General features: G+C 43.0%; 1 protein-coding gene across 1 annotated transcript in view; it reads left to right on the top strand.

Annotated features, from left to right (window-relative positions):
- The window catches only part of thsd7ab (thrombospondin, type I, domain containing 7Ab), a 180,494-nt gene extending 164,788 nt beyond the window's left edge, over positions 1 to 15,706 (top strand). Inside the window, exons 25-30 of the mRNA XM_061818909.1 lie at positions 5,720 to 5,893; positions 7,868 to 7,966; positions 9,683 to 9,765; positions 9,844 to 10,057; positions 10,407 to 10,494; positions 13,083 to 15,706. Of these exons, the coding sequence (XP_061674893.1) occupies positions 5,720 to 5,893; positions 7,868 to 7,966; positions 9,683 to 9,765; positions 9,844 to 10,057; positions 10,407 to 10,494; positions 13,083 to 13,176 (752 nt within the window). The 3' untranslated portion in view covers positions 13,177 to 15,706. The remainder of the gene's footprint in view (positions 1 to 5,719; positions 5,894 to 7,867; positions 7,967 to 9,682; positions 9,766 to 9,843; positions 10,058 to 10,406; positions 10,495 to 13,082) is intronic.
- The last annotated feature ends 4,283 nt before the right edge of the window (positions 15,707 to 19,989 follow it).

Below are 19,989 nucleotides of genomic sequence, written 5' to 3' on the forward strand. Positions count from 1 at the left end.
TGCTTTCCCGACCAGCTGAAGCATCTTTGGCGAAGTGTACTTGCTTCAAGTTGCTTATTTGTCACCCCCAGTTGACGTTTTTTAACCAAACCATCTTCGTTTGTCTATGGAAAGTTTGCTACTGTAGCTTAACGCTAGCATGTAACAGAAAACACCGAAGATGGTTTAACAACTCGCATCAATGTCATAGTTATGTAACCCTTCACGGGACAGATATTTGAACACCAACGGTCGAGCAACAAAGGCAGACAGACAATCTTCCCTGGCATATATTCCATATACTTTGCAAAAAAAATGACGAATATTACTGCAGCTGAGTCGGTTGTGAAACTCTTCTTCAAATGGGTTAATATTTCTATATCGTACTGCCCCCAGGTGGCCACAGTAGTAGTGTGCTAGTTCTGTTAAAAAGACACAACAACAAGAAATTAGAAATGTCCATCCATCCATCCATCCATTTTCTTTGCCGCTTATCCTCACAAGGGTCACGGAAGTGCTGGACCCTATCCCGGCTTTCAGCGGGCAGGAGGCGGGGTACACCCTGAACTGGTTGCCAGCCAATCGCACGGCACATGAAGACAGGCAACAGCTGCACTCACAATCACACCTAGGGGCAATTTAGAGTGTTGCATGTTTTATGGGATGTGGGAGGAAACCGGAGTGCCTGGAGAAAACCCACGCAGGCACAGGGAGAACATGCTAAAACTCCACACATGCAGGGCCGGGATCGAACCCGGGTCCTCAGAACTGTGAGGCCAACACTTTACCACTTGGTCCACCGTACCGCCGGCAGACAGACAATATAAAAATATTCACAGGCACATATTCTATATCCTTTACCAAAAAAATGACTTAATATTACTGCAGCTGAGTTAGTTGTGAAACTCTTCTTCAAATGGGTTAATATTTCTATCTTGTACTGCCCCCAGGTGGCCCCAGTACTAGTGTGCTAGTTCTGTTGTTGAAAAGAAACAACAAGAAATGACAAATGTTTTGGGTTTATTTATTTTTTTTGGGGGGGGGACAGATTCATATTATTTCCAATCATTTTATTGTGGAAATATGATTTGATTTAATGAGCTCAGGGCACCACCGTACCCAAAATAGCTAAGTCAGGCAAACGGATAATTTCACTCTAAGTTTCTCATGTTTTTCCAGAGCTGTCTAGTAGGGTGTGGGTGGGGTGGGGTGGGGGGGGGGTCTCTGTATTGGGATTTTCTCCCGGAGAGCCGCTGTCATCTTAACGACAGGCGCCTGTCATGTGTCGGCTTTCGAGGGATCTTTGCTCCTTAAAGCCCGAGCGAACACGAGCGCGCTCTTCGAGTTTGTTTTGGAGCTTCACATCCGCCATCATTGCCTCCGTCAGACAAGGTAGACCGAAGACCCAATTTAGCGCCGTGCCTGATAAGCGAGGTGAATGTTAACACAGCGCCGCTTACATTTAAATCAGTGTTGTTCTTTTTCAGTGTCAGGACTCCCTGAAGGGAAATTAGTGCTAGTTCGCTCTGCCAAAAAAAAAAAAGAGCAAACACAAAACTACCGCTTCGTTTCCAAAGTCTATTTTAAATCGTCGCAGATTGTTGAGCATTCCGGGGTCGGAACGGCACGACCGAGTTCTTTTTTTTTTTTTTTTTTTTTTTTTTTTTAACAAGGGGACAGACAAAGAGAAGAGAGAGGTGGAAAATGAAAGATAGCAACAACAACATCGGCTGCTAAAATAATAAGGAAGTAAAATGAATGTAGTTCTCGTTGGCAATCGAGCAGGATTGAAAACGACCTGGAGCGTCTGTGCTAATACAGGAAAAAAATCTTCTCCTAATTCTCGTCTGCACTCGAGGCACCTGAAACTAATTCAAGACAACAAGAGACTCTTCTCTTATTTCATCTCAGCACTCGAGCAGCATTACAGAGCAGCTGCGACGTCTTGAAGGTGTTTCGAGTACAATGTCCTTTAATGAAAATCTGCTGTCTTTTATAGAGAAGCTAAGTCTCCTGTCCTAGCTCTAATCAACACTCGATCTGCAATCTAGTTACCGTAATTCCCGGCCTACAGAGCGCACCTGGTTATCATCCTCACCCTGTACATTTGTAAAGGAAATACCATTTGGTAAATACATAGGCCGATGCCGTGTAAAAGCCGCAAATGCCCACATTGAAACACGAGATATTTACAAAGAAAGACGGTACACAGAGAGTTTAACGCTAGCACCGCCCCGTGTAATGCCACCGCGTTAACAGGGCCGGTTAAAAAAAAAGATACTGGTAAAAATCACTGAGACACGGCAGTAACACACTGGCGCAGCGCTAACAGGGCCGTACCGGTAATAGTCACTTCCTCGGCACATATATTCCACCGGTCTCACTCTTAACTTTTTCGACATTGAAACAGGAGGTATTTACGAAGAAAGAGAGTTTAACGCGAGCGCCGCCGCGGTAATGCTAATGCTAACGCTGGCACCGCCACGCTAACGCTAGCACCGCTCAGCTGACAGGGCCGGTTAAAAAATAAACATCACATCACTGAGACACGGCAGAAACACGCTAGCGCAGCGCTAACAGGGCCGGACCTTTGTGACGGTCTGAGTGCTCCCCCGTGCTGAAAAGTCTCTTTGTGATGAATGCACATGCGTTACCAACCGGGGAACTCTGGGTACGTCGCCGACGCTTACTGGGAAATCCCCGGTCTCATTCCTCCTCTTCCTTCTTCTATATAGAGGGAGCTAAAATACGTTATATCTAACCCTAACCTAACCTGAAAACAAAAGTTGATAAAAAAAAGATATACACACATATACATCCGTCCGCTGTGTTCATCTTTCTGAGACGTCCATAGTGTTATGTGTGAATTTAGACTAACGTCTCCTTTGTTCAAACCAGCAAAATGCGACTTTCAATGTAATCTCACACACATCAACACAACACAAACACGATAAAATAGCTAACACAAAATGGCCGTTCAAGAACAGAGTCGTTGAGCCACATAGTCACCAATGTTGACCGAGTGTTCCCAAACAAGCAAATGTTCGTCCCGGCGGGAATTCCAAGTTAGCGAAAGTTCCAGCCGGTCCAAAAACAAAAGGGAGACGGCGTCCGTGTTGTTAGTGTTCCAAGCAGCGCAGTTTCGAAACATTTCACACACATAACAATAGCGGCGAAAAGTTGTCGAATGGCACACATTGTTGAAGCCTACCTGCGAAAAAATTTTTAGCGAAATCTATAGAATTTGTTCCGAACTGTGATTTTTCTATCGAATTTCTACAGAACACTAGAATATCTACAGAAATTGTATCGGACTTAAGTCCTAAAGTCCTATGGTTCTTTAGAAATTCGTTAGAAGTGTTCTATAGAAAGTTTTTAGCAGGGATGTGCCGGAGGTTTACAAAATATATGCGCATGCGCGTTAATCACAAGAAGACTTTTCAGCCCCGGAAGCGCTCAGACCATCACACCGGTAAAAGTCACTTCCTCGGCACATATATTTGGTCTCACTGTTACCTTTTCCACTCAAGTGCCCCCCCCCTCCCCTCCCGCTTGCGGCCTTAAGAAAGCAATGCACCAATTCGCCGTATCACTGCGTAAACCGCAGGGTTGAAAGCGTGTGGAAAAAAAGTCGCTGCTTCTAGGCCGGAAATTACGGTCGTCTTGTTAGTCTTTTAAAGTACCGCGACTACCAGACAGTTATGGACTCTTGTCTTAGTCCACACCCTGGAACGCTGCGCTCGCCGTCTTTTGCATTCTCGCTTCCACGAGACAATTACTGACCGTACTCCCAGCTGTAGCCGACGCTCGTGCGGCATTTGTGAGCAGCTGCGGGATCTCTGCAGGAGCCTTTTAGTTTCCTTGAGTTTTCGAGGTGAGAAGAGCGTGCCTGTCTGCTGGCCGGGAGACGGCGAGACATTTGGGAGGGGAATTCAGTTGCATGGGAATTCTGGCACACCCCGCGCACGTTCGTGCACTCTTGACCCGTGCTCCACTTTCTTTTCCCCGCCGTGTTCGTTATTTGACGAGTTGCGCTTGTCAGCTGTCGTCCGACCCGACCTACGCCGCATCCAGAATCCTTTCTACCTCCTCCCCCTCCTGCTGCTCCATTGAAAATCTGAAGATTCCAAACACGTCTGTCCTCATTCATCCGTTTCCCACGCAGCTCACCTCTGACTGGTAGCGCCGCGACGGCGTGCGGGAAATGAATAGAAGTGCGGGGATGCGGCCGGAGGCCGTGCGCGCGTCGCTGCGGTCGTCCTCAATTATCCGCCATTGATTGGAGCTAATTGATTCCGTCCGGTCCTTTTCGCGAGCAGCAAGTCGAAGCCGCCAGGAAATGAAACAATAATTAACCTTTAAAGCAGTTAAGAGGGTGTGAAGAAAAAAAAAAAAGGGGGACAAGTAATCATGGAGCAATAATGTTTGCCTAGCGGTCGGTGGAAAATGTATTATGCAAGATAACAATGGAAAAAAAAAACACAAGTTCAAAAGTCGTAACAGTGGGAACTGGCATACTTTCCCTTTCATTAAATCAAACAATAACTCATCCTTTCATTTTCATCTTTTTGTTCAATGTTCATCCCCAGCACGAACACAGTAATTATAATAACTCCTTTCTGACGTGAATAATATACCAGCAGATGATTGCATGAACAGAGACCAAACACATTTCATGAAATAAATACATTACAATACAAACACATAATTGTAAAAAAAAAAAATCTGATTAAAATGATATTTTATATTGTATGAAAAATACCGTCGCAACTTTTTGAATCCTCGCTGCTACGTATGATTGATGTTTACAATGCCCGTGAATGAAAAAAATGGATTCAACAAATCATTACAGAAATACCTACAGTAAAGAATCGGTTCTTGAACGTCCCCGTTTTCGAATAAATCGGTTTTCGAACGAAAATTTCAAGATTTTTTTTACTGCTGTTTTCAAATGAAACTCGGTACTCAAACGCCCCAGACGAAACCTGGAAATAACCTTGCGCGCGGCGCAAGCAGTTGACCCACCCACGACGCGTTTTGTTATTGTCAATTCGAACGCCCCCCAAAAAAATGGAAATGACATAACGCCACGCGCAGCCAGGACACTTTTGTTATTCTGTATAAAGCACTACCCAGCCTAGGGTACTCTACTACGAAAGCATACATTTTAAGCAAAAAAATAAATATATTTATTAAATTATTTTATTATGTAAAGTATTTAAACTATACATGATACACTTTTAAAAAACGCTTTAAAAAGCCAAAAAAATTTTAGGCATGGAACGCATTATTTCTTTTTCCATTCATTGTAATGGGAAACATCGATTCGGTTTTCGAACAAATCACTTCTCGAACCGTTTTCTGGAACGGGTTGTGGTCGAGAACCGAGGCATCACTGTATATGATAAAAAAAAAATATGCAACGCAAAACAGTTCATGTAAAAAAAAGTTAGATTCATAAAAATCTATTTCCTAAATTTCTTGAAAATGTAAAATATGTACATATTTCTGGGCCCACATCACATTCCTTGTAGTCAACATTTTGGAGAAAAAAAATGAGCAGTGTTGAATTTGAACAGAGCCCTAAAAGTGACTTTGTGAAATTTGCAGATATGTTGGAGGGCAGGGCTTGAAATTGAAATGCAAGGCATGAAACAACGGAACAGCACATTTATTTTATTTTTTTTAATATTGAAATCTCAAATGATTTCATCGAGTGTTTTGGCGTTTGTCTCGTCAGGTGAGTGCTACTTGATGGAGTGGTCCGACTGGAGCGCCTGCGTCAGCATCTGCGTCAAGGAGGCCGGCGTGGACTTCGGTTCGGTGCAGGTGCGCTCGCGGGCCGTGTTGGCCCAGGAGCCCGAGAACCTGCAGCTGTGTCCCGACCAGGCCTGGGAGTCCCAACCCTGCACAGGTACATCACTGACCCGGAAACGACTGCTTCAGACCAGAATGGCGGACTGCTGGTGCATTTTCAGTCTGGAAATTCATTTTAGACCAAACTGGATCGTCAAGCTAGGCGGCCAATTGGCAAAAGATAATTTCTCAAAATTTAGCCTGCTTGAGTTGTTTGTCTGGCATATGTGGTTCAAATTTAGAAGTAACTGGAAATAAAAATGTTAGATCAAGGTCACCTTTGAAGCACCCTGCAAAAGGCCAACAAGACCCTAAGATGGCTGTGCATTTTCAGAAACAGCTTCTTGAGACATTTTTGGGGGGAGTCGGGAGGGGAGTCTAACGAGCATTTACAATTGATTGTCTGTCTTCATCACGGAGCCAACCGGATTCAATTTCCACCAGGATATCTTTAGAAAACCCGAACATAAATGTCGACTTCCTGTGTATTTTCAGGCGCGACTTCTTGAGTCTTTTATTTTTTGGGGGGGGTTTGGGGGGGGGGGGGGGTGAGTCTGCTAAAGATACACAGGATGACCAAATTTCGTGTTGCTGGTTGAAACTGGTTCTGACCGCTGAATTTTGTCAAATGTAGCAGGGTTAGACTTTCCACTAGGATTTCTTTGTCCCCCCCGGACAGTCACCATTGAAAACACGCCGTGGCCCCTACTGTGGGAGACCAACACGCCCCTTCTGACACAGAAGCTCTTTCCGAAGAAGAGAACATCTCGCAACCGAATGAAGTGACTGGGGCAATATTACCCTCTTGTTCCGGGCCATATTTAGATGATATGCGGATCAAGGCCAAACCACCTCCCTGCCTGATCCACCTCTGCGCGGCGGTGATAAAAACAACGGCGCCCGCGAGCGATGACGACGCCGCAGCCAAACCGCCTCCCCGTCCGATCCACTTGAGATGAGCCACCACGGCCGATCCACAAGGCCTGCGGAGGCCGTCCTTCAGCGGTTGCTGGACGGAAGCCTTCTGATGCGTACATCGACAAATTTGCCACCCCGACTTACGGATTACGTCCCTCCCCAACTATTATTTTTTTTTTAGTAGATGTATACACACTTACCTGTCATTTGGAACCCACGAAGCTCTCGTCCTTTGCATCCTTGCAATCCATTTTTCACGACGAACTGGATCTTTTGGAAAAGTATGAAGAGAGAATCCATTCTCCCGAGTGTTCGAGCAATATCCCGCAATACAACAAGCTGGCATTTTGGCTAACACGAAGGAACAATGAGCTAGCTACCTTCCGGCAGGTAAAACTAACTTAAAAAGACGAGACCGCTTGAGTGTGCTACTGCCCAGTACGTCACTTCCTGCTTCTTCTCGAAAACAAATCCCTCGAGAAGATTTTCATGGCGGGAGTTACAAAAAGCCATATACGTCAAAATCATATTTTGTGGTGAAAAAAGGGCTGGGTCCATTCCGGCTGATGTTTTTTCATTAATAAGATACTAAAAATGGTGCATTTCATGACAGTAGACCTTTAATGATCCATTTTCTGTGCATTTCCAGGCGTGACTTCATGCGACTTTTTTTGAGGGGTCTTCTCTCGATCGCCGCACCTACCAAATTTCATGTCACTATCAAACCCGTCTTCGGGGGGCGGAATTTTCCACCGGCGGCGGTGTCGTTATCGAGCCCCACCAGACTCAATTTCCACCAGCGTGCCCGCGATGCCCGAGAGAGACCGAAGTGGCGTGAGCTCCTTCAGATGAGCGAGAGCCTCTCGATGACGAGCAGAGATAGGGGAGCTCATCTCTTTTTTTTTTGTTCAAGGTTAAATTGTTCATTTCCTCTGGCTGAGTCTGCAGAGACACTGATGCCGATATCATCTCTCGCCATCCACTGATCGACGCTCATTAATCCGAGACTCTCCGCCGCGCTCTTTTAACGTTTTACGACCACGGCATGTCGGCGACTTCGCGACCGCGTCGCGATCATTGGTCTTCACGCGAGTGTTTTTCGCCTTCGTTTCAGGAGGCGAATGTTTCGAGTACAAGTGGCTCAGCAGTTTTCGGCCCAACTCCTCGCGACCGCTCTTCTGGTGTCAGCGCTCTGACGGACTCAACGTCAGCGGTAAGAACATTAAAGTCACTCTCCAATAAACACTTAAGTATTAAGAAATTCAACTTTTAAAGCCCTCGGTCATAATGTTTGCACCACGCCAGCGCTTTGAAATTTAAGCACTAACGACTTAGCCATCAGAACTTTACGACGCCAAATGCCATTTCCTGGGTGCTCCGTCAAAGACAAACTCGTCCAAGGGATTTCGTCCCGTCGCTATTAAATCAGAAGCGCGTATTGGGGACAGAAGTACAAAGCTAAGTTGGAAAGATTTTGGGAGTTTTGGTCATTACGTGTGAACGTTTGATGGCTTGCCGCAAAAACACGGGAAAACTTGAATAACTTCCAATGTTGGTGCTGGTTCAAATTTTTGGCCCCCAAAGCCAATTTCACTTGGCAACACGAAATTTGGTTGGCATCATGATTGGGAGTAAACCCATGAAGAAAAGTCTGAAGAAACCATGCCCAAAATGGACACAAAATCTGCCATTTTGTTATGGAAATTTCCACAAGTCCGTCAAAGACAAACCCATACACAAGGTTTTGGTCCTTTGCTATTGTTGGAGGACGCTTTTTTTTTCCTCCGCGTGTTCCTTTAATTTCGGGTAGTAAGAATGTTGGTTATCCAAATACAGGCTGTGTAACGTGGAAGGCTGGACCACGGCCAAGAGGGGCATGGCCTGGCCACCGCTCCGAGCGGTTTCATCTCCGACACCTGTCGCCGGTCACGGCTGTGTCACATGAGGCACTGTGATGAGACAACGTATTTAAGTTGGAGTTTTGTCACTGTTTTTTGGGAGTCCGTTGAGTATGCTTTCCCGCATCCAGGGTCCACTGCGCCATTATAGTCCAGTCCCGGTTTTGTTATGCTCTTTAGTTGTCTTATAGTTATTGGACATTGTTTCTTGGTTTTTGGATCCTGCCTTTCGGACTGTGTTGTCTTGCGCCACTTTAGTTTATAATAAAACCCATTGAACATTATGTCCTCGTCTTGGAGTCCTGCATTTGGGTCTGCCCGTGCATGGTTGGTTCCTGTCTAAATGACTAAACATGGGCATAAGGCACACTTCACTACCAAATTGTTACCACGTAGACGAGACAGATAGACAACTGTTAATTGTGAATTATTTTAATATGCGGCCAAACAATAGCAGCGAAGTTTGACAACGGACCAAACAATAGGAAACTGTCCTGTTGTCCCAGTGTCAAAACTTGGTTGACTTTTTTTTTTCAAATTCAGCCCCCTGAGCTAGTTTCAATCAGGAACGGAGAAATCGGTAGGCGTGTCTATCAAGACGAGAGCCACAAACTCTCGAGAAGTTCTTGCGTGAAAAGACTCAGGACGTCGCCCATTTTGGTTTTGGACACCCTTGTGAAATTTGCATGTGATAAGGAAAGAGACCTTCACATTTTAAAAGATAATCAGGCCCCGAAGGGTGTTTCAATTATGAATGTGAAATTTGGTCGTCAGGTCTATCTATTATCAGGTGTAGATGTCAAGAAGACATGCCTGAAAAATGACAGGACTGTACGTCGGCCATTTTTGTTTGACCCCCCCCCCAAAAAAAAACATCCTGATGGAAATTGAGTCCCGCTGTTGTTGGAAAATTCAGATGATTGGCCATAAGAACTCTGATTACCCAAAGTCAACATGAAATTTGGTCGACATGTCCATCGTGACGCAATTGTGCTTTAGTGGACGGTCCCGTCTTGTTGTGTCCCTTCAAGGGGGCTGCCTTCCTGTCACCCCCGTGATGGACGACAGCGCGTGCGACCCTCCGTGTGCCCCGCCGACGTCCTACTGCAGCGAGGTCAGTCGACAGGAAGTCAAGACGTGAAACGCAGCAACTGAAAGCACAAATCCATCAGTCTTTTGCTGCCTCTCGCAGGCCGGTTTGTGCATGTGCGAGGAGGGCTACACCGAGGTGCTGTCCGCGGGCGGGCTGCTGGACCAGTGCGCCCCCATCCCCGTCCTGGAGATCCCGACGGCGGGAGACAAGAAAGGGGATGTCAAGACCAGCCGCGCCGTCAACCCCACGCTGAGGTCCACCACGCAGCCGGGACGCTCGGGACGCACCTGGTACCTGCAACCCTATGGACCAGGTCTCAAACATCTTTATTTATGTTGCGCCGCTAACATGACAACCAGACTAACACGCGTGTTCCTCTGTGTCTGCGTGGGTTTTCTCCGGGCACTCCGGTTTCCTCCCACATCCCAAAAACATGCAACATTAATTGGAGATTCTAAATTGCCCATAGGTGTGATTTTGAGTGCGGGTGTTTGTCTCTATGTGCCCCGTGATTGGCTGGTGACCAGTACAGGGTGTTCCCTGCCTTCCTGCCCTATGACGGCTCGGGTTGGCTCCAGTACTCCCACGACCCCTCGTGAGGATAAGCGTTGAAGAAAATTGATGGATGGATAATACTAATAATTCCTTCCCTTCGTCCATAGATGGCAAGTTGAAGATTTGGGTGTACGGCGTGGCTGCGGGAGCCTTCGTGCTGTTCATCTTCATTGTGTCTATGACCTACCTGGCTTGGTGAGTGCCCCCCCCCCCCCCTAAACATCCTCCTAATCATCACCATCATCGTCATCATCATCATCACGGTCGCCTGCTTCTCCACTCGCCCGTCGCCCTGCTCACGCCGAGGGCAGCAGTTACTGCGCCAGGGTGCATCGCTCTCTGGCCTCTCAGGAGCGCCACGTCGACGGGACGGGGGAGCAGAACCCGCAAGGGATGGCGTACACCTGCCCCAGCTGCCAGGAGCTGGCTCAGAGCGGCTGCAGCTCATGAAAAAGAAACCACCCCCACCACTCCCTATGAAAGCCCCTCGCCCAGCATGCCTTCCTCAAGTGCCTGCCGCCCCCACCCTCACCCCCCCTCACATCGCCCGCCTGATAGCGAAATCAGCTCGTTGGAGCAGGTGAGGACCAACGCTTGGAGATCAGTGTGGAAAAGTGACAAAAGCTCAAAATCCTTGTTTTCCCTTCATATATTCAATATTTACCTTTGTAGACAGCACTAGGGATGAAAGGATGAATTGAATCATTTGAAAAAAAATGAAATTAAAATGAGGGCGGCACGGTGGCGCAGCTGGTAGAGCGTTGGCCTCATTTCTGAGGACCCGCTTGCGTGGAGTTTGCATGTTCTCCCCGTGTCTACTTGGCTTTTCTCCGGGAGGCTCCGGTTTCCTCCCACATCCCAAAAGCATGCAGCATTATTTGGACACTCTAAATTGCCCCTAGGTGTGATTGTGAGTGCGGCTGTTCGTCTCTCGGTGACCTGCGATTGGCTGGCAACCCCGCCTCCTGCCTGTTGACAGCTGGGATAGGCTCCAGCACTCCCCACGACCCTTGTGAGGATAAGCGGCAAAGAAAATGGATGGATGGAAATTAAAATGAAATCTGCTACATAACGATCATCGCAGGGATGTTCGGACCAATCGTAAGGGTGGGGGGCTCGTTTGAAGCACTTTTGGATGGGTTAGCACAGTCACTCAGCTCTCATTCGCTGATGGCCACGTCACATGCCAGGCCAGACCCCGCCTTTTTAAGCCACACACACTGAAAGTGACAAATACCACAGTAGAACATGAGCATGGCGAACCTAAATGTATATATCATTATATTATTTTATATTATATTATATATATTATATATAATATTATATAATATGTATATATCATATATCCGCGTATGTGCCATTCATATGCGCATTTATTGTGTTTGATCACCCTATTAATCAATAATCGGGAGAATATTTTATATTCTAAAAGTAGTTGTCAGAAACAGAACTTTAATCATTTTTTTTAAACACTCGGCATGTGTAGGGAAGATTTAATACTTTAGCGAGAGCGACAGACAGTTTGATAGACAGATGTTGCCTTGCTGCCCTCACGCGGGCGAGTCGTGCCATTGCCCCCCTCCCCCCTCCATCTTCAGCTTCATTACCTACATTGACTCCATTTTCCAACAGGGGGCACCATTGTTACATTTGTGGCTTCATTCTGCAAAGATAAAAAAAAAAACATGCTTCTCATTGGCCACGTCAGAAAATGCACTTGCACCAAATGAGTCCATTGATGACTGACATATTGGGAGATTTATAAAATACTAAATATTAAAATACAGCCACCAGCAGTGCATCCTCACAACCCGCAAAAATGTGAAAATATCAGAAATACAGTATTATATCTTAAACATAAACATGTTGAAAAAAAGACAAATAAAAACAAACGTTTTTGGGAATAAAATGGACAAAATATAAGCATAGAAAATACAACTAAAAAATATAGAGACAAATATATAGTTTATTTAATTATTAATTAAAAATATTACAAATAAAATATGTTTGGTATAAAATACAAAAATAGACAGCAAAATATAAATCTGTGATTGGCTGGCAACCAGTTCAGGGTGTACGTGCCTCGTGCCCGTTGACATCCGGGCTAGGCCCCAGCATGCCCTGCGACCCTCGTGAGAATAAGCGGCTCAAAAAAAGAATGGATGGATAAAATATAAATATAAGTATTTTTGTATGCTGTGTATAAAGTTGTAGTGGTTTGAAGGTTTAAAATGACGGTATAGTATGTAGTATACACGTATATAATATTTAGGCAGCACAGTGAAAGACTGGTTAGAGCTTCTACATCACAGTTTTGAAGTCCGGGGTTCGAATCCCGGCCTTGCCTCTGTGGAGTTTGCATGCATTCTAGTTTATTCCCACATCCCCAAAAACATGCAACATTAATTGGACACTCTAAATTGCCCCAAGGTGTGATTGTGAGAGCGACTACATGTCCGTCTCGATGTGCCCTGCGATTGGCTGGTAACCACTTCAGGGTGTATCTCTGCCTCCTGCCCGTTGACAGCTGGGCTAGGCTCCAGCACTGCCGCGACACTTGTGAGGATAAGCTGCTGAGAAAATGGATGGATGGACAAAACTATAAAAAAAAACACAAGCAAACTGGCATTTTGGGCGTGAAAATTTTGATCGAATATTGCCGGTCCAAAGAGTCCGACGGCAATCGGAACCAGCGCCGAGCAGGCGTAGCTAACCTCGCGTCCGGCGATTACACCTGTCCGGTGCAACTAAGCTGTGTTTCTTTTCGTGTGTGCCAACGGCAGCAAGAAGCCGAAGCGACCGGAGCGAGCGCGGCAGCAGCAGAACAACCGTCTGAAGCCTCTGACGCTGGCCTACGACGGCGACACGGACATGTAGTCACGCGCAGCTGCGTGCGGGATGCTTTTACTTTTTTTTATTTTTATTTTTTAAGCTGCATCAAGGCGAGACAGAAAATCCTCTTAGAGCACATTTTTTGTTTCCAAAGGTGCTCTCCCCATGCACACTTTTTTTTTTATCGCCTTCATGACCTCTGCAGTGTTGAGTGAAATGCCTTTTTTTTTTTTTTTCTTGGTCCCGTCATCCCACCCAACTGAGACTCCCAACCCCCCCCCACCCCCCACCCCCGCTGAGCCGTCTCCGCTGGAGGCTTTACGGAATATGTCGCATCCTCTGTTGCCAAAAAAAGATGAAGAAAAAGAAAGAGGAGGATGAGGGATGAAGGGGAAGAAAATCTCCATAAAGGGTTTTAAAGATTCCTTCCTCCGCCCGAATCCTCGCACTGGACAAAAGAGGGACGCGGGTCTCTCTCTTGCTCTTTTATGGTTGTTGTCGGATTGGGGCGCCCGTTGCTATGGGAACGGGGCCTCTCTCTCTGTTTCTCTCTTTCTCTCTCGCCTCCACCCTGGCTGTGTTTCAGGCGCTAACGTGCACTATATTAGTGCAGCACATGACTGGTGATGCCGGAAAAGAGGAAGATGCCAGCAAACAAAAGAAGGGTCGACATCGGCGAAGGGGTTTTAGGGCCACGCTGGAATTTCTCACACACACAAAAAAATATTGTTATGACAATGGGAATCAAACCCCGGTTGGAATTTTTCCGGAAAACAAGACTTTTTTTTTTTTTTGCAAATAATATGACTTTTTCTTTTTTTTAAATCAGATTTTATTTGCATAGAAATGTTAACGTTCCCCAAAAAAGGGTAAAAGACCTGACTTCATTCTGAAAATATCATGACATTTTTTGTGATTTAAAAAAACTTTGCTTTTTGTAAGTATTTTGGGGGAATATTTATTAATATTTTGCCCCATTTCTTAAAAAAAATCAGATTTTTGCAAATGCAACCAATTATCTTGAGAAACTTTGATGGGAATTATTGGAAAGCTGCCACTTTCTTCTCATGAAAAAGGCTCCCATTTTTCTCTCATAAAATATGACTTTTATGGCACTATTCACTTGAAAAGTATACAACTTTATTTTCATCATATGATTATTTATCTCAAAATATACGACTTTGCCCCCCCCCCAAAAAAAACTTTTCTCCTGAAAGCAACTTTCTCATAAACTTATGATTATTGTAATAGAGCGTTACAATTTGATTTTTTTCCCTTTTCAGTGTGGCCCTAATACTCCTTTGTCAATGATTATAAAATAATGTACAGATTTGTTTTTATTGGGTTAACTTTTATGGTTTGTAGAGGTCAACTGGCGTGACGACGTTTCTTTCTCATCAGATGAACCGGAAAAGTCCAACACACACACAGGAAGTCGGACATTTTGATTTGAAGCCGCCATTTCACGGTCACGCTGTTCATTTCCGGGAGTCCCCCCCCCCCCCCCCCCAGATACGAACTTTTGTCCGATTCCGACCGAATTTCAACCTTGTATCCAAGACTCATTAATTTATTTTCATGAAATGTGAATTTAGCATGGTGGAGATGTTTGCTGACCAACAAAAAAAATCTCGATAAAAAAACGGTACGTCCACGCTTGGGTCTCAGCAGCCGTTTCCGGTGCATGTCTCGCATTCGCTGGGCTGATTTAAAGGTCAAATCCTTCTTTGCTTTTATTTGATTGCTACTAAAAGTGTTGCATCTACACCAGAGAAACGGATGACTCAAAATTGTTTGTTTTTGCCACTGCGTGTGGGCGTACCATACCTGCGAACTTCGATGACTCACCGGAAAATCTCAAAATGCCCTTAAGGGATTCATCGGCGCCACCTACTGGCAGAAATGACGCTACTGCATTAACTCCCCACTCCTGCCGCTATTCTCCATTCTGACTTCTTTTTTTCTGCCTTATTGAGCATCACTTGCAATTTTTTATTTCTACTCAAAAGGATCCAACTAACATGCAGTCAAGAACCAAATAATGACGACTGGACACTCACGTGGTTTTCATATAAGCTTTATTATTGTTAATGAGGTGGCGAATAATAATACGGTTGTTTACTATGGTGGACTTGTTGAAATTAAAAGAAAAAAAAACTTTTTTATTTTCTTGTTTTCCGTGAAGGGGGAAAAAACCTTACCGGTACCTGTAAATTTATTTTGTATTACACAGAAAATGTTTAGTTTCAATATTGCAAAAGTGGCTGTATGATATTTTTTTGCTGTCCTGATGCAAGTTCTGTGGTGGACAAAAAAAAAAAAAAAACAAAGAAACAAACGACAACAACAACAAATGAGCACGAAGAAAAAAAAGAGAAACGCTTGTCCGTTTTGTACAGGTTGTTTTGTGTGTGCGGGAAGAAAACGCAACAATAAACAAGGACACGGTGACAAAATGCAAATATTTTTATTCTTTCTGTCTTTTATGCACAATGGAAAAATCTCACATGCGATGCAAAACATTTGTGAAGTCTTTACTATTCTCGTTATTATATTATAGCTGTAGTACAAAATGGATTCAATTCATACTCATGATCACAAATAACTAATAAGGACCAAGCGAGTGTGTTATTTGGAAAATCTGGACAAAAGTATTAAAAATAAAAGATGCAAAAATTTTAAGCACACAAGGGTTTTTTTTTTCTGTCTGATAAAAATTCAAAATAACCGGTTTGCTTTACTATTTCTGCTTATTGTCTTACTTTACTAAGTAAAATGATTTTTGTCCATTTATGAATCAGGTCACAATGTTTAAAAAAAAGTAACCAAAAAGGACTAAGTAAATATGATGTTTGAACATTTTTGGGGGGGTTGACTTATTTTTTTTTTTTTTTTAAAGTAATAATAATGAGTGTTCAAATTAAAATTACAATATTAGAGAGCTATTTTAGTTCTTTTTTAAAAAAAAAAAAAAAAAAAGACAGGTGGAACGGTGACCTCAGCTGGTAAAGTGTTGGCCTCACAGTTCTGAGGACCTGGGTTCGATACCAGACTCGCCTGTGTGGAGTTTGCATGTTCTCTCCGTGCCTGCGTGGGTTCTCTCCGGGCACTTCGGTTCCCTTCCACATCCCAAAAACATGCGGCATTAATTGGACACTCGAAATTGCCCCTAGGTGTGATTGTGAGTGTGGCTGTTTGTCTCGATGTGCCCTGCGATTGACTAGCGACCAGTTCAGGGTGTACCCCGCCTCCTGTCCGTTGACAGCTGGGATAGGCTCCAGCACTCCCCGCGACCATCGTGAGGATAAGCAGCTCAGAAAAATGGATGGATGGGAAAAAAACATTACAAATTTTGTGTGTGGGGAACGGATTGATGGAATTTTTCGCTCATTTCAATGAGAAAAGACAATTTGAGGTGATCGTGGTTATTAAACGGAATTAAACTCGCATCTTTATCCAGTCAGGGTGTAGTAGACCTTTCGCCCAAAGTTAGTTGTGATAGGATCCGGAGCTCTGGCGACACTTGTGAGAATAAGCGGCTTGGAAAATTGATGGATTTTAAGGCATCACTGTAGTTTACCTAAAAAAACAAAAAATCAATTTCCACTTAGTCATGATACATTATTTTGTGTTTGGGAGAAATCATTTCAAGCATTTTGAAATCAGGGGTAATGTAACAGAATGTTGATACTTTTGAAGCTGCCTCGTGTGATTATTATTGTGTCATCTTGGCTCCGGATTTGTTCTCTGATGCTATTCAAAGAAGATGAAGCTTACTCTTGGACTAACGTGACACTGAGTTGCAACAAGATTTTTTATTTATTTTTTTATTTTTTTTTTTTTTATGCAGCAGCCGCTTCCGTTAGCTTAGCAGAGATGCTAATCGCGCTGCACCGAAGTGCAACGCGCTGCCATTTACGAGATTGATTTTGACCTTTTCTCTTATCTTTGCTCTTAGTGCACTTGTTTTTTTGTTGTTTTTTTTGTTTTTATCGCCAAGGTTTTGACTCGCAACCTGAAAGACAAATTGAACAAAAGATAGCATTGTATTAAAATAGCAATTGAAAATTATTCTATTACAGATGCAGTGGTGACTTTATTATTTTTGAAACAGAGATTGTGCTTGTGTTGTGCTACCGGTATATTAATTTGGCTTTTACATGATGGATGTTGTTTTTTTTTTTTTTTTTTTAATAGATAAGATTAGCGACAAGATAAGACGTTATTGATTTACGTGTAGGGGCGCATCACAGAAGGACAATAAAAGGTCAGGAGTGTGTTGGTTGAACCAGTTTAAGGAGGAAATGCAGTATACGTTGTTATACAATACACATGTATGGTACATATAATGCACGTATGAATACAAACGTAAGAGTTGCGACTACTATGTGAAAAAAAATGTAAATTGGACATTTATACTAATGTATTTAATTTTTAGTTTCCATTTATGTTGAACTATTATTTTTACATTTTCAGTTATTTTGATTTAAATCGTTATTTAAATTATTTGAAATAAAAAAAATCAAAGTTATTTTTGTACTTTTCCATTTTTGTTTACTATTATTTTTATTATATTTAGACTGATTTTTACTTTTATAGTTTTTATACTATTTCAAAGTTTGTATCTTAATATTATTTTTTCCCGATAAATTTTTATATACGGTCAAAATGTTTACCTGGTGATTTATTTGCTATTTGCTGTTAGGCCAAAGTGTGTGTTTTTTTTTTTCATTTTATTAGTAGTATTTTATAATTGAATTCGTGATATTCTATTTTGTTCAGGTTGCATTTTCAAATCTATTCTTGTATTTAATTTTTACGTTTATTTTTAATTGCTCATGTTTTATTAGTGTATTTGAACATTATTTTGCATGATTATATTTTATTCTTATTCTACTTTTTTTTACACTTTGAGCACTAATTTTATTTTGCCCGTTTTATGTTCAAATTTGCTAAATATTGATGTTATTTATTTCGTCAAATGGAAGCAAGTGACGCACTTTCTCGCCGCTTCTGGTCGCGAAATGAGCTGCAGTGCAGCGTGAAGCCGCTTGAGGGCAGCCTGACGACAGCCCAAGTTCTCCGAAGTGCTTGAATCACTCGCCCCAAACCCACCCCCTTTTTAACCCTCCCCAACTGCCATCCTGCTTCTCTGCGTGTGGGTATAAAGCATCCCCTCCACACTTGACGCTCTCGTGTCCAAACAGCGCCGCGTCGACCCTGAACGCAACATCCATTGCCCCCCTCAACCGAGGAAACCCTCATCATCATCATCATCATTCTAGATTGGGACGCCCCCCCCCCTCCCCCCAACCACTTCCTCACTTCAACCCCTTGCACTTTATTTCAAGTTGGGTCAACAGGACGTTTTTGTTCGGGGAGGGTGCTTTTTTTTTTTTTTCGTCTTCTTCTTCCCCCAAATCAGAGGACGACGGCTGGGCGAAAGCAGGCGAGACGCTCGGTGGTCCCCAACATGGAGCCCACTTGGTGCTGCTGGGCGCTGCTGCTGTCAATCATCTCCCCGGTGAGCAAGTGAACGTTCAATTGCCGCACGTGAACTCCAATTCGGCCTCATTCGCAGTTATCTTTCCGCAACATTGGTCCCCCGAACCGGGTCGTTCTGGACTCCTTTTTTGTGGAAGAAAACCAGATTAGACTTGAACTAATCAATGTCTTCTGGTTCTGTCTGTGTACTTTTCCCGAAGCTAGCCGAGGTAAATGTGATTTAAATTCAAATATGGGGAGTTTCTGACTCCACTCAAAAAGGTCCACTATGTAGATTTGTTTTGTTTTTTCCAAAGATAGCAGTAATAAATTCGAGTTAAAGACAAAAACATTCAAATGTACGTAATCATGTTTTTGACACAATTAAGGTCCAACGTGTTGTTTTACACAAGCTAGCCGTGGTAAATGTGATTTAAATTGAAATATGTTGGGTTTCTGACACCACTCAAAAAGTCCACCATGTAAATTGTTTTTCAAAGATAGCTGTAATAAATTTGAGCTAAAGACAAAAACATTGAAATGTACGTAATCATGTTTTTGACAGCATTAAGATCCAAAGTGTTGTTTTGCATAAGCTAGCCGTGGTAAATGGGATTTAAATTGAAATGTGTTGAGTTTCTGACGCCACTCAAAAGCTCCACTATGTAGATTTTTTTAAAAGATAGTTATAATAAATGTGATTTAAAGACAAACACAATAAAAATGTACTGTAAGTAATTCAGTTTTTGATACCATTAAAAAAAAAAAAAAGGTCCAACGTGTTGTTTTGCAGAAGCTAGCTTAGCTATGGTAAATGTGAATGTAATTTTTTTTCCAAAGATAGCACTAATAAATTGGAGCTAAACACAAAAACGTTAAAATGTACGTAATCATGTTTTTGACGCCATTAAGGGCCAACGTGTTGTTTTGCAGAAGCTAGCTGTGCTAAATGTGATTTAAATTGAAATATTTTAAGTTTCTGACACCATTAAAAAGGTCCATGTATATATATTTTTCAAAGATAGCAGTAATAAATTTGAGTTAAAGACAAAAACTTTGAAATGTACGTAATCGTGTTTTTGACACCATTCACCAAAAAAAAAAAAAAAGTCCGTGTTGTTTTACAGAAGCTAGCCGTGGTAAATGTGATTTAAATTGAAATATGTTGAGTTTCTGACACCACTCAAAAAGTCCACTATGTAATGTTTTTTCAAAGATAGCTGTAATAAATGTGATTTAAAGACAAACACAATAAAAATGTACTGTAAGTAATCGAGTTTTTGATACCATTAAAAAAAAAAAAAAAGGTCCAAGGTGTTGTTTTGCAGAAGCTAGCTTAGCTATGGTAAATGTAAATGTATTTTTTTTTTTTTT

This window comes from Syngnathoides biaculeatus, chromosome 5 (assembly GCF_019802595.1).
Source record: "Syngnathoides biaculeatus isolate LvHL_M chromosome 5, ASM1980259v1, whole genome shotgun sequence".
Lineage (NCBI taxonomy): Eukaryota > Metazoa > Chordata > Actinopteri > Syngnathiformes > Syngnathidae > Syngnathoides > Syngnathoides biaculeatus.